This window comes from Carica papaya, chromosome 9 (assembly GCF_054855325.1).
Source record: "Carica papaya isolate Zhongbai chromosome 9, ASM5485532v1, whole genome shotgun sequence".
Classification (NCBI taxonomy): Eukaryota; Viridiplantae; Streptophyta; class Magnoliopsida; order Brassicales; family Caricaceae; genus Carica; species Carica papaya.
The window spans coordinates 4672344-4687463 of record NC_142317.1 but is presented as its reverse complement, the minus strand read 5'-3'; the positions used below and the strand labels follow the sequence as shown (position 1 = coordinate 4687463).

At 35.1% G+C, this 15120-nt stretch overlaps 1 protein-coding gene and 1 pseudogene across 4 annotated transcripts in view; both read right to left on the bottom strand.

Moving 5' to 3' along the window:
- SCD1 (stomatal cytokinesis defective / SCD1 protein (SCD1)) overlaps nt 1–11599 on the bottom strand; it is a 40652-nt gene extending 29053 nt beyond the window's left edge. The window contains exons 1-19 of one of the 4 annotated variants that reach the window (XM_088211537.1): nt 11179–11599; nt 10900–10993; nt 7828–8029; nt 7417–7558; nt 7202–7302; nt 6876–6939; nt 6604–6717; nt 6075–6295; nt 4858–4912; nt 4668–4748; nt 4218–4413; nt 3986–4115; nt 3849–3909; nt 3689–3733; nt 3031–3106; nt 2841–2914; nt 2706–2756; nt 1985–2142; nt 1488–1535 (exon numbers count right to left, since the gene is read on the bottom strand). In XM_088211537.1, the coding sequence (XP_088067663.1) occupies nt 1488–1535; nt 1985–2142; nt 2706–2756; nt 2841–2914; nt 3031–3106; nt 3689–3733; nt 3849–3909; nt 3986–4115; nt 4218–4413; nt 4668–4748; nt 4858–4912; nt 6075–6295; nt 6604–6717; nt 6876–6939; nt 7202–7302; nt 7417–7558; nt 7828–8029; nt 10900–10993; nt 11179–11352 (2087 nt within the window). In that variant the 5' untranslated portion in view covers nt 11353–11599. Of the gene's footprint in view, nt 1–1487; nt 1536–1984; nt 2143–2705; nt 2757–2840; nt 2915–3030; nt 3107–3688; nt 3734–3848; nt 3910–3985; nt 4116–4217; nt 4414–4667; nt 4749–4857; nt 4913–6074; nt 6296–6603; nt 6718–6875; nt 6940–7201; nt 7303–7416; nt 7576–7827; nt 8030–10899; nt 10994–11178 lie in introns of those variants that run through there. The other 3 variants (XM_088211534.1, XM_088211535.1, XM_088211536.1) reach the window with 3 other exon arrangements.
- A 669-nt stretch (nt 11600–12268) lies between these two features.
- On the bottom strand, nt 12269–14454 carry LOC110820334 (cyclin-dependent kinase F-4 pseudogene; annotated as a pseudogene).
- Nucleotides 14455–15120: the final 666 nt, after the last annotated feature.

Sequence of the window (15120 nt, the reverse complement as noted above, 5' to 3'; positions counted from 1 at the left end):
ATAAATACATTAAATGTAATATCTTAAAAGATAAGAATAAAATTAATAGTTTTTTTCTAAATTCTACATGATATTAGAGCCAAATAAAACTATTGTAAAATTTTAATTTCAGACTTTTCTTCAAACCCTAAAATAACACAATAAACTGAGTTAATACCTATTTATCCAAATCTACTCTTATTATCACCTTAAACAGCGTCGGAGCCTCATCAAAGATCAGATCAGAGAGAGAGGAAACAGAGGCGGCGGCAGTGGCAGCGGCTGTTGACAGATCTGCAACCAGACGAAGCTGGTACACTGTTTGGTGGTGCGGCTTGAAGAGGAAGAAGCAGATCCGCACGCGCAAGGAGGAAGACGGCCTGTGCGCGCAGTTAGAGAAGATGAACCGTGTGCGGCGGGAAAGGAGATACACGCTTCAGTGCGACCAGAACCAGAGAAGGTGACTCTCGCAGCGGCTTTTCGAAAGACTGTTGCACGATCAGATCTATCACGCTGAGGAAGACAGATCTGTCCGGCAGTTTTTTGAAAGCAGAGGGCCAGAGAAGAAGAGACCGCAGCTGTCTGTATGAAACCGGAAGAGCTGGAGACAGATCACTCGGCGAAGTGTGCCGGAGAAAAAGACCCAGCCACGGAGGCCAGCTTCGCGCAAAGGCAGAATCAGCACGTTTTCAGCGATTTCATCATATCCGTGCCGGATCTAAGCAGGCGTAAGCTTCTGTGCAGATTCCCGGCGAGTTCTTGGTGGTGCGTAGTGTTTCCGGTGGCAGCACGTGGCAGCGTGTGATGGTCCGGTGACAGGGCGTCCGACAGTGTGTGAGAACTCGTGTCGTACTTCGATGGAGCCCGAGCCATTTTAAAGCCAAACCCGAGCCGTTTTAGGGTCGAGCCCGAGCTATTTTGAGCCGAGCCGAGCTGTTTTGAGTCGGGTCAAGTAGTTTTGATCCGGGTTGAGCCGGGCTGATCCGTTTTGTGCCGAGCCGAGCCATTTTGAACCGAATCGAGCCGAGGTGCTGCCTGAAATATCTAGTTCCATTTTGCAACTTGGTCTGCAAGTGGGGCATGCGTGATATCCATATTCCAACTTGAGATGAGGTGTTGAATATGATATTTTATTATTATTTACTAGAACAAACATTTTACTATAATAGAAATTTTATGTAATAGGAATTCTATCAAAATAAGTAATTTTCTTATTAGTAGTTTAGGAGTTCTATCAATACACTAAATTTAATACCCTAAAAGGTGAGAATAAAATTAATATTTTTTCTCTAAATTCTACATGTCCAGATAAGAAGAAAGAAAGGAACACGCATCCATATATTCTGGAATCAATAAGGAAAATCTCAGAAAGAAGCTGAACTAATTTGAATACACAGTAAAAAATAGATGCATTCCATAACAATTACATGCAACCTATCAAACATAGACCCTAAGTACCTGAGTTAGCTATAATTCAGCAAATCTTTTCAAAAAAAGTAAATACTCACTCATCCGAGGATTGCTCCATTAGATAGTCAAAGTAACCCTCCCAAAATCTGCAAGTGGAATTTCAACATTTCAGAAAACAACACCCATGGTCATTAAAGATGAGCATGAAAATTCAAACGAAAGATGGCAAGGAAATTTGAATTACGTAGAACACATTCATCAACACTTAAGAAGCAATAGGGAGGAGGACTACTGAAGAGAATGACAAAAAGGGAATAACGTGCCCAGTAGTCTCTTATGGAAGAGAGTGACAAAAAGGTGTAATGTGCTTCCTACCGATCTTTTCCTGGTTGCAGTTTACAGTATTCTCAGAAGATAGGAGGGTTTAGAATGGCAGAAGAGAACATTAAATGTAGATGCAAAAATAAGACTAGGTAAAATTAGTTTTAAGTCAACAAGATCTACCTGCACAAAGGACTCAGTGATGAAAAGTACTGAGAAAATGAAGGGCGAACAAAAGTGAATGATATCTGGTAAGTAAGCCCATAAGACTTACCGTAACTCCTCCCAAATAGATAGAGAAATAAGATGACGTTGGACATAGTCTGCAACATTATTAGCATCCTTCTTATACATCTCGGAAGAGACTTCAAGGGCATCCCTAATGGTAGGCACATCATTCCTAGAGGTAGCCCGACTAACTGCTGTCTTAAGCTGAATCCATCCATGAAAAGTTATTGATGAAAACAAAATGTAAGAACCTTACAAGTCAACAGAAGCATACTAAAACAAAGGTCAGGAAACAATTTTTGCAAAATGATGCAAAATTAGAAATTAGAAGCATTCTCCAAGCAATTTAATACATAAGGGCCATTTGATATAGACTAAGTAATTCTGTGATCATTGTTAATATATAAGCACACGGAAGCACAAAATGTAAGCACCTTAAAAACCAATAAAAGCATACTGAAACAAGGGGATCAAGAAACAAATTTTGCAAAATGATGCAAAATTAGAAATTAGAAGCATTCTCCAAGCAATTTACTACAGAAGGAGCCATTTGCTATAGACTGAGTAAATTCTGTGATCATGTTAATATATAACACCAAACCATCATAACAAATGGAGAATTTGATAAAAAAACACGTCTAAAAAGACAAAGAGATACTTAATTCAAATCTTTTGCTAATTCAATCTATCATTAATATTTAGCAAGAAACCACTATAACACAATGGAGAAGTTTAAACAAAACAAACATGCATAAACACCTTCTTACCAATTCTTTCACAGCAATGAACTGTTCCTCGGTCAATTGACAGTGCCATCCCTGAGAACGCAAGCCAAGTCTGAAGTTAAATCGTGCATTGCAGACACTTAATCAGCGTATGCTTTTTGATAAAGAAAAACATACTGAATTTATATGCTCTCTTATACATTCTACAAATCCACTACCACCAATTCCCTCAGCATCAGACTCGATCAAAGCTGCAATGGAAAAACTATCAATTATTGCAAATTGGCAACAGAGAATCCAATTTAAAACTGGTAAACACAAGACCTCTGATAAGATGTCAGTGAGTTGTACTCTGTAAGAAGCATACCTAGGATTGTGCCATACTCAAATGATGAAAGTGGATCATCAGTTGCACCTAATTTCAGAAGACGCAACCACAATCCCTGTTTAAAAGAGAAAAAGCAACAATTAAAATAGGAAGAACAACCATGAAAATAAATCACACAACCTTGCCATTCCAGCAGCCGTTGACAGCAGCAAAATAACAATTTGTTTCATTTCTCTCTTTCAAGATGGAAAACAAACTAAAAAGAAGACGGGAAAAAAAAGGAAAAGGAACACTTCAATTTCTGCATCATTCCACATCTTCCTGATGAACAAATGCATAAATATCTTAGATGCCAAAACCTTCTCCTTCAATGCATGCATGAGCCAAACCAAAACCAAGAATGCATGAACACATAAAAGAGCAACGAAAACTGAAGCAGACTGTCAATTGCACTTTCATTGCCCATCAGAAAGACTACCAGTTACTTAAACAACATTAAAGAGGTAATGATCCCAGCAACAACAGATAACCACACATGAATATCAATGAAAGAGAATTCAGAGGAACGACAACAAATGGAATTTCAAGCAAGGAGATGTCAAGCAAGGTTAACTGTCAGCACATATGTGCTTGCAGATCTCGACCTTAATAACTAAACGGAGGACATGTTTGAAAAAAAAATATAAAATAGCCATACCTGCAGCTTGACTTTTATATCCAAAACCATGCGTTCTCTTTCAGCCTGGTTCATTTTTCAATTAGATCATGATAAATCATAATTTTAACACTACTTTGAAAAAAAATCATAATTGCAACATAGAAAAGCAGGAGCATAAAGGCATTTATCAAATACTTACAGCTCTCTCCATTGGACTAAGAGTGTCTGCTTTGGCACTGTTAGGCACCGCAGAAGGTGAACTGGTAAAGAAAGAAAAATTAGGACCAAACCAACAAACTATATATGGAAGATGTATTAGTGCATATATGACTATACCTAGGAGTATGCTTTCCAATTTGTTCAAAAGCCCCACTTGCTGTTGCAAGAATCTGCTTTCTTTTCTCTTCTTCCTCTTCAGTTCTAATGCTTGAAGGAAATCTATCATATGTGTATCTGGCACCTGATCCTGAACAACCAGGGAAAACAAGAACATGATCACCACATCCAACTTATGTAATGCATCAACATCTGTAACTGGCACTTGACAAAAAGGCAAACTCATATTCACCAGATATTCCTTCATCAGACTCTGCTATTGTTATGATCTCAGGGTCCACTGAAGGGGAGGGGAAAATTGAAATAGGATTTTGACCTCTTCCAATTGCATCTTGTAACTTGTCAAGGAGATTACTAGTGTTCTCATCAGAACCTATACCTCTATCCAGATAATGATAAAAAGCCAGAGAACCTAAAAACTGTGAGATCTGCAAGTAACAAAGAGAAAATTAGCATTTCCAAAAGATATGAAAGAGAGAGAGAGAGAGAGAGAGAGAGAGAGAGAGAGAGAGAGAGAGAGAGGGAATAAATTAAAAGTTTCATAAATAGATGGAAAAGAAAGAATTGAAGCAACGATGAAGTAAATTGATAATGTGGAAAAAACAAAGTTTATTAAACATCAAAAGCTAATTCCTAAGCCTGTCATTGGAACATTAAGAAAAGTTGGAAGATTTGACTTTACCATGGGCTCAGGTGGCTGGTTGGTTGATCGGGACCGCCTCTTCAAAAATGCTTCTGTGTTGAAAGCATTATTGGAAGTATTCTTCTCAGCGAAAGATTACAAAGAAACATATATCTAATAAGTTGGTAATTTGTTAAATAAACCGTCAAAACAAAGCAACAGGATAAAAAAAAAAACAAAATTTCCTTACTATAAAATTGCGGTAGCCACCTAAAATAGATGCAAAGAACCTTAAGAATATTAACCTGCCACAAATAAACAAATGCCAGTAAGGCTCACGAGAGTTTTCATATTGAACAGAATCAGTGTTACATTTATCTAAAATACATGAAATCAGACTGGCAACTGGCATTTCAAATAGCAGTACATAAAAGAAAACACAAAAGAGTCTTCATGAAAAGCAAACAAAAGCTCGTCATATTAAAATATAAGAAATCACCGAGACTAGTTGTACCAGACGAATACATAGCTGTAGAAAAACCTACTCTTTTTTTTTTACATTGCTTATCAGAAACAACAGTGAATCCAAATTTCATGTAATACAAAAGGTGATTATTTGACAAGATTAAAAATCCAATTGAAGGGATACCATTTCACAAACAGAATCTTAATAAGACTTGATATATTTATGCCCAGACATAAACCTCATAAACATCAGTTGTAAAATTATGTAATTCCAAAGCACATATTCCTTTTTTTTCTAGATTAAAAAAAAAATCCATCAACTATCTTAGACACTTGAAAACAAAAGTTTTACAACCAGTCCCCTGCATATCAGAATTTTTTTGCGATAAAAAAAGAGTGTATTATGTATAGATATGTATAGATACTAAGAGGATATCGCCCCTATACAAAATAATTACAATTCAGTTAAAACATCATAAACATTCCCAAAATCATTCCACTCATATAAATCAGTCCCCTGCATATAAGAATGAAAAGGTCAAGTTACAAGCAAAATGACAGGAGAAGAAAATTTTAATTCTAGAAATTTCAGTAAGTTTACATATGATGTCAAGCAACATCTATCAACCTCGATTTCAGATGGCAACCAACAAGAAAAACCCACATTTGAGTATCAATTTAAAGACAATTGCATGTATATGTTTTGCTCTTTTCCAAAAATGTTAAACCACAAAATACTTTGTGATTTTCAATTAATTGTATTTTAAAAAAAAAAAGAATGCAAGGACAACAAAATCCATTGCCCAAATAACGCCAAACAATCAAAAGAAATTTGTATAGCAGTCTTCAGAACAACATGCTATAATAAAGCATAGAATGGGTGGTTTAATATAAAATCACAAGAAAATCCACCGGAACAACTTTAAAAATAGAGTAAACATAAACAATTGGCTACAGAAAAGCAATGGCGAATAGACACTTGAGACAGCACATATGTATCACCTGAGTTGAAGGTCATGATCCTCTCCCCAAAGTTTGTTGCCCACTTTAGAATATTGCTCAGTGGAACTACCAAACCCAACCTTCATCTGATCTATTCCCACAACATTGGGATATAATAATTTCAGTACTTCACTTCGTAAAAAACTCAATTCCGGCTCTGGAATTGGAGGTATTTCCTCAGATGTGGTTATTCGATTAAATTCTAGATCCACAACTACCACCTAAAACAGAACAACAGGGACAAAATAAGTCATAAATTGTGAAAGCAAAACATGATAAATATGATTGGGCCATAATTCTAAGCTGAAAAAACCATTATTGTGAAATAATAATAGCTAAAATTAAAACAATCTGTGTATCATATGACATGAAACCAAAGAACATAGGTTGAAGAAGAGATATCACTAGATACTACACAAGAATTAATAGAAAAACATAATATGAGGAAACAAAGACAAAACTAGATAATTGGTACATTAAGAAGCAAAAGAAGATGTATGAAACCAACAAGTCTATACGAACTACTTACACCATCCATCACAAGATGGGATATATCAACACCTGAGTGGAGACCCATCATATATGGTGTAGGAGCATCGATATAGTCTACTCCACTGAAAAATAGCAATGGAATGTAGACTTGCTTCAGCAAAAGAAACATAACAAAAATTAGATAACAATCAATTAATATAGTTAGCCACCATATAGAAGTGGTTGCAACTTAAGAACACAAATTTATGCACATCTATTTTGGATGTTTTCTTTTTGAATTGGCAGTTAGTTTAAATATTTGAAGCTTACCTGCCACCGAAATGGATACATTAAATGGCATATGGCTTCTGACACTAGAGTTAAAAGTGAATACCTGCCAATTTGATTGAAAATAATAGTTATGCATTCTAGCTAATATACCAAGCAAGGAAAACCCTGCAGAAGCGATATCAACTAAACATTAAATGTAATTCAATACTTTAAAACAAAAATCTCTCAAATTAAACAGCAGCAAAATCCACATTTAGTATACTCATTGGCACATGAATCACATATAAAACTTTTTACTCGAAACAGAAATGTGACAATATTCATATCACCAGTCAGTTTACACTTGTTCGAAGTCAAATAATTACTTGTTTGACCGAAGCAAAATCCTTCTTTCGAGCAAGACAGCTGTAAAAAGTTTAATGAAGTTGTCAACATCCAAGCATTGTACCAGTGGCTGAAATGATACCTGCATTGAATGAAATATACACTGGTTATCTTTTATGCATGCTTTTTTGAAATGGAAATATTATCTTGGTCACAAGATGAAGAAAAAGAAGCAAAGAGGTAGAGAATATCATACATCTGCATGGGGTAGGCCATCTTTTGGAGGAGCTTCTACAGAAAGCAAGGAATTCTCAATAGCAAATAAGACTCGATCCTTTCCAGGAGTAGGCAAGGGTACATTGGACACCATATATGCAATAATATCCCACAATGGCTTGCTGAAATTGTTGTAGAGCTGAGAACATTAAATGCAATGAAAAGGATATGTACTTTCACATTTTCATATGTCAGATTAATTTCTAAAATCAATAGAATCACAGAAAGAACTTCCTGCAATAAGGAATATGGTACTAATATCATGTTCGTTGAAATAAATGTCATTATAAGACCATAAGAAAGCCTAAATCCAAATAATCGCGGGGCAACTTTACAGACATTGAAACTTTTATGAGCAAGGAATACCTGGAAACGATCAATGAAAACTTACCTACTTCCATTAGGAGAAAAGCAAAGCATAAAAACTTCTTCCAATGCATTTCGAAGAACACGGAAACTAGGCGAGTGTGAAACAAGGCAAATACACTTGTCAGCAAATGAATTTGGAGGCATACGATAAGCTTCAGCAATATCCTCACTCACTGGATCCCGAAATGCAATGCAACTAACATATATTTTTGATCCGTCACCCTCTGCAGAAGATTTGCCATTACAAGAATGAAGTATAGTGTAGAAAGACCCAGGAGAACTAAAAGCATCTTTGCATGAAGTAGAAGAAGGAAGCAGAAAGGAGCAGTACACAATAAAACTAAATTTCTCTAATGCAAAACAGTAACTTGACATACTGCTATTTATAACTTCACTTAAAATAACTGCTATAGGTCTACCAGTAAAGATGTAAAAAATACAGGGATAAACAGCACAAAACAAATTGACCCATAATTGCATGGCAAGGAAAATGTGCTGCCCAAAAAAAAAAAATAAGGAAAAGTATATGAGCCTGTTAGGCTGCAACTTTTGTTTACAGCTTCAATGGTATCAAAGTACTTTGCAACCAAACGAGAAAAATAAAAGCACTTTTGGTCAAACTAAAGCTAAAATCAGTTTTTGATATGCATAAACACATAAGCTAAAAATAAATGTTTCTAGAAAATTGTTTTTGCTTTTAACATTTTATTTCCAACAGTGTCCTTAATTAAATTAACAAATTATAAGCTTATCTCTTTAAAAATCAAAACCAAAACAATCATACTCATCTATTCGTTCTTCTTGTTCTTTGTGGCAAATCCCACCATAAGTGGCAAATGCCGCTGCAGCCGGTGGAACTCCAGGCCCCCTCCCCCAACCTACAGCCACGCCTCATCTTCTTTGTTTCTTTTTTCTTCTTCTTTCCTTCTTCCTCTCACACACATATATAAATACATAAGATGCAACTGTATATATATAAGTGCCGACTGCAACCACAGCTGGAGGAACTCCAGCCCCCTCCCCCCCTCCCCCCCCCCAACCTAGAGCCATGCTTCTTCTTCTTTCTTTCTTTTCCCTTCTTCATTCCTTCTTCCTCTCATACACACACACACACACATATAAATACATAAGAACCAAGTACATATATATATATATGCAGTTGCTTGCTTTTCATATACATATATATATAACAGAAAAGATAGATACATATGAAAAAGTTATTTCTTTTTAGTAGATCTTAAAATTTAAAGAATGAGAGAGAATTAAAATTATTCAAACATTTTTCCTCTCTTGATACCATTTTTGGTCATTTCCATATCTACAACTGTTTTTACCAAACAGACCAGCTTCTGCTTTCAATGTGATAATACTTTCTACAGCTAATTTCGAACTAAACACACTTCTACTCAAAAGCTATTCAACAACATTTTTACCACTCATAGCACAAGAACAAGCAGCACAAAGGCACTATGTGTTAACAACCCACCAAGGAAGCATCAGAGTACAAAATTCCAAGCTAATCTAAAATATCAATAATATCCGTAGGATCTCCTCAAGATAAAGGTGGTGACCTTTAATAAAAAATGAAGGATATGGAGCCAACGGTCTCCAATATTGCCAAAAGGGGCGCAAGTTCCATTAAAAGCCCTTCTATTATTTTCTTTCCAGATAACCTAAAGAATAGAAAGGGTAATCATTGCTAAATTTTTTCCTACTATCATTCACACTGCTGCCTTGCCAAGCCCAAAATTCATTAGCCATAGAACTATTGAGCACCCAATTCAAGCCAAGGAGATCCACAATGGAGTCAACTGCCCTAGGCACAAATATATCCATTCACCAAAAATTTCTACTTTCTACTTAGATTATTGATAGAATTCCGCCCCGCCCAGGCGAACTTTTGGAATACTAATGACATATGATGTTTTAGATGTCATTTGTTTGTTTTGATCGAATGTTTTTGCTTTTATGGAAAAAAGAACCTATTATTAGAAAGAGGAAGAAAAAACACAACCCGAAAGGACTAGATCTTCTCCCAAAGAAAGAATACAAAATAAAGAAAAGGAGAAAACCGAAAAAAAAAAAGAAAAAGAAAAAGAAAAAGATCAACTGATGAAGACAAGCTGATCTCTATGCTAAATAGACAAAGAATAATCCTTAAAAAATCCATGTGTCTTGACCCAAAGGTGGAAAAATTCGGGGCACCACCTCTGTACTCCTAGTGTTCTCTCCAACCAAATCACCCACAATCCAGCAAAAACTACCTTGCAGAATAAGATCTTAACGTCCTTCCTCCTACCAATGCCATGGAGAGCAGAAGAAAGAAAACCCTCTAGATGTTAAGGGGAAACCCATGACAGACCAAAAGTAACAAACAAATGGAACCAAATTCTCCAAGCCATATCTAATGTTCTATCTTTACATTTTTTTTCTTAGTATTCCTGTCAAAAATCCTTTCGAGAATATCTCGATCTTCTTTGCAAAGAGACTAGGTGTCTATTCTGTCCTAATGTTCTTTGTTTTATTCTTTTGTTTTCAGTTTTTTGCTTGGAAAATATCTTATACTCTCACCAACACTTTAACAGCTTTTTTTCTTTTTAAAAATATTTCTTCTTTTAAAAAATAAAATTTTCCTGAACTGTTTACATCAGTCTCTTTATTATTTTTTGTGCTTTGAGTTTTCTTAAATATTATATCTATAATTATATGAAACAGTTCTCACCAATAATATCTGGTCCTAGAGTTTGTCCATGATGCAGCTTTCATCAGCAACCGAAACCAGTATTTCAACAACATAGTGACACAAATTCTAAACTAAGCATTTGGAAAGATGACAAAGTTATCAAAAGGGAATAGAAAAGGACTTATATGATAAGTCAGGCATTGTTGTAGCTTTGGCTAATGGTACACAATCAAGCAAGTTGTACTGCAGCAGAAAACTAAGACTCTAATGCGGCCATAATTAGCAACAGGTTCAAGTTTAAGCATACTCAAATCATTAGGTCAATGTTACGGAAGAAACAAGAATTCCTTAGATCAACATTCAAAATTTTGCGGATATTTGTCACAAACATTTCCTATAACTAAAGAATACCTGTCAAAACAATTGGATAGCTCCGGGGAAAAGTGGAGGGATCATTGGTATCGTAGCCAGATGAGTACAACTCAACACCAGCTGGTAGAACACACTGCCATTGAAAATGTCACCAAACACCATAAAATTCCCAAATTAAAAGAAAAAAGAAAAGAAGAGAAAAACAGTTCAGTTTACTCGAATCCAACTCATCAATCATACATAAACTAAGACAATTACTAAATTAAGAAAGAAGGAGAAGAAGAATACTTGCGATTGTTGTATTCAAAAGTGACTTACAGTGGGGAGTTGCGGAGGAGGAGGAGGGTAACGAGACTTATCCGAAGGAGGGTACTGATCGAGGAGAGAGGGCAAGTACATCACTCCCATTCCATGGAACCCCTTGTTCCCGTCCACGGTTCCAACCTCTGGTCCCATTCCACAGACCACAAAGTACTCGAAGATCCGCGCCATTCTGAATCTTCTCGATCAACTGATAGAATCCAGAAGTAAGATTTGTGTTGTCGATCCAAATCGAATTGGATCGCTTCAATGTTGAGAATGCGGAATCAGTTTGCGATCTGATTCCGATTTCTTTTTCCCTCTTCTATTTCCTTTCGTCTGATTCTTGAGGGGCTTTGACGTGGCACGGCGTCGTTTCAGCTACGCTACCCCTTCCCAAACGTCTGCCTGATCGATTAGGATCTTGTAAAGTGGCTGGCAAAATCTAACGTTTAAGGGTACATAAATGCTTTCTTATATTTATTTATTATTTAAAATATTACTAAAATAATATTTAAAAAATAAATTAAATATAATTTATATTTTATAAATAAGATCATGAAACGTTTACTAGATCGAAAAATAATTTTAACTTATAATTTATTTTATAAAAATAAATTTCATATAATTTATTTAAATTTTAAAAATTATTTTTATTAATAAATTTTATATTTTAAACTCTAATTTTGATAGTAAAATTTAAGTAAAAATCTATTATGTATTATGAACCTTATTGATTTATACAATTTGTCTATTAATCTCAAATAATTAAACATGAAAACTAATAATTATGTCTCTTTTGTTATCATTCGTGATAACTTTATTCGTAATGTATCACCTTAAATTTTTATTAACATTGTTAAAAAGGAACTAAATTTCATTTTTTAAAAAATTGATTTAGATATTGCTATCCATTTTTTTGTTACTCAAACATAACATTATTTTAATTCAGTTGGTTCAAGTGTGAACTCATGTGCTGAGTTAACTCGCCTACAATTTTTTATACTATATATAAAACTTTTCGTAATTGATTTAAAAGAAATTGTATAATCAGATAATTTTATAAAAAAAAGAATTAATCATTAATCTCCATGTTGTGTTACAATTATCCATCCAAAAACCCTAAACATTACATATATATATTTACAAAGAAATTTTCAGAGTTGCAGCACTTATCAATGATATTTTTACAAACAATTTTTCAGAATTATAGCTTTACAAAAGAAAATTTAGCAGCATAACTAGCAGGTAGGCAATTCATCTTTTTCCCAGAATTGATGCAGATTAGCTCTGAAATGCAGGTTTTTGACTTGAGCATTTTGTCATCCGGTAACTGTCAGCTTATTAAACTGTATAATCGTAGGTAAGATATGATTAGCTTCGTCATCTGATTCTCGTGTAATTCTCCTCAGGTCGGGGCAGCCTGGTGGTGGATTTACTTTTTTCTTCGGCTCGCAGTACTGCACAGCTTTGTTGATTTTGGAGACGAAGCCTGGTGGCGGGTATAATGAAGCTACTTTCGCAGTCTTGGTAATGAAGCCTGGCGGTGGTTGAATTAAAGCTATCTTCTTCACTCGTTCCTTCGGCTTAACACGCAAGTGGTTATGAAAGAACGGATGTTGCAGAGCTTCAGCAGCAGATGGTCTCTTGAGAGGATCCCAAGAACAAAGTTTCGAAATCAAATCAATCGCAGCTTCACTTGCAGATGGAATTAAGCTTGAGAAATTCACAGCAGGAATCTCTGGAAACTCATAGTTCGCCAGGGCCTTTGCGAGATATATTCCACTAGGCCAAGTCTCCATTGTTGGACTGCCTATGACGCTGCAAATTTTGTGAAGTTGATTATTCATGCCAGGAAACAGAGGACGCAAGATGAACATTTCTGCCATGATAACTCCCATCGCCCACATGTCAACTTCAGACCCGTACACGTATGATCCCATCAAGACCTCAGGCGCGCGATACCAACGAGTACCAACATAATCCGTGAAAGGTATATCTGAATTTCCTATTTCCTTGGAAAGACCAAAATCAGCAATCTTCATGACATTGTGATTACTAACCAACAAATTTTCAGGCTTCAGATCACGGTGAAAATATCCTTGACCGTGAACATGAGCCAATCCTTGAAACACCTGGAGACACCATGTACGAATTTCTGCCTCTGATAATCTATCTTTGCTGCGTTGTCTTCCTCGCAAAAGTTCGTAGAAGTCCCAGGGCATGTATTCAAATACCATAAAGACGACATTGTTTTCCATGATCACTTCTTTCAGATTCACCACATTGGGATGTTTGATTCGTCGAAGCGATTTCACTTCCGTGAGATTCAAGCAATCCTCCCAACTACTTAAACGGTTTCTCAGTTTCTTGATCGCAACAATTTCACCGCTCCTTCTGTCGATCGCTCGATACACGCATCCAAATCCTCCATTCCCAACTTCGTTCATGAATAGAAAGTTCTCCATCTTTACAACAATATTTATATATGTGCGTATATACTTGGGCAATGCAGTGAGTGAATAAGAAAAAGCTTCGGGTACTTTCGTCTGAACAATCGATAACAAGAAGAATGAATGTATCTAAAAATAAGGCCGGCTGAAGAGACCGAGACCTTAACGGATATGATCAGAAACCAAATCGGTGATCGATCGGCAACGCAAAACGACACAAATCTTGTCCTTCTGGTGCAGTCAATTAATGATGCAAGAAGAAAATAGCAAGAAGGCTGAAGAAAACGACGCCATTAGCAGCCAAGAAAGCAGGTGATCGCAAGAAATTTTACCGAGAACTTCTTTCCGCTAAAACAAGAAGGCTGAAGAGAAGGACACCACTAACGGTCAAGAAAGCTGATGATGGCAAGAAATTATACCGAGAACTTCTTTCTGCTATGGAGAAAACAAGTAGGACTGTTTAGGAAAACTGAGGCTTTTATAAAGAGAAGGAGCCTGGAAATCCTAGTCGGAAGAGGAAGACGATTGACGGAGTCAATCCGGATTTGACTGGTTTTGAAATTACGTTTTCCCCTCCCAAATACTAAATTAACTAAATTTAATGAAGTTCATAGTTTCCGACTCCCGGACTAATTAGAAGATATAGAAACTTTATAATAATCATGCTTAAATTTATTAATTAATTTAATAAGTAGTCATGGAAGTTAATTAATAAAATCCACCAAATTTTACTTTGATTACTTAATCAATTCCTTTGAAATTTTTGTAGGAAATACGAGAGTCGGCATTGTTTAATCTCTTGTGTTTATATTACTTTTATCATGTCACACATAGCATTTCCTTAAAATTTACTGATAATATTCTAATTTATATATTTAATATATATTAAAATGATAAACTAATTATACTTAAAAAAATACATGATAAAAAAATATACAATTAATTTTGCATTTAGAGAGAAGAAATAAATTAAATTGAAATATAAAAGTATAAAAGTTCAGTTTAATCAATATCACTGTTAAATTTAAGTTTCATTGTTCTAATAATTTGCAGCTACACATGTCTAATAACATATTATTGTTGTGCATTATATTAGTGCATTTTTTCTATGATTTTATAAAATGCTAAATATTATTATCTTCATTTTAATGTATGACTTGCATTAGTTCGTGGAAATTTAAAGTGATTTAATGTAATTTTTTCTTTTTTTGTTTGTTAGTAAATACTTTCTTCTATTTAAGATTTATTTAATTCTAATTTGTTCTTTTTCTATTCCTGCTAGATTATATTTAACATACATACTTTTGTAGGAAATTCCCAAATAATAAATCTTTATGAACTGTTATAGGAAAAAAATTGCTGCGAAGATCGATTATCAGAGGCCCGTAAGTGATATTTCTAAGTATTTCAAAGATTAGTTCACATTTCATAATCAAAGATACTTTTACCATGTTCTCAAACTAAAAAATTTATAAATGAATAATCACAATGTTACGAATATTGTGCA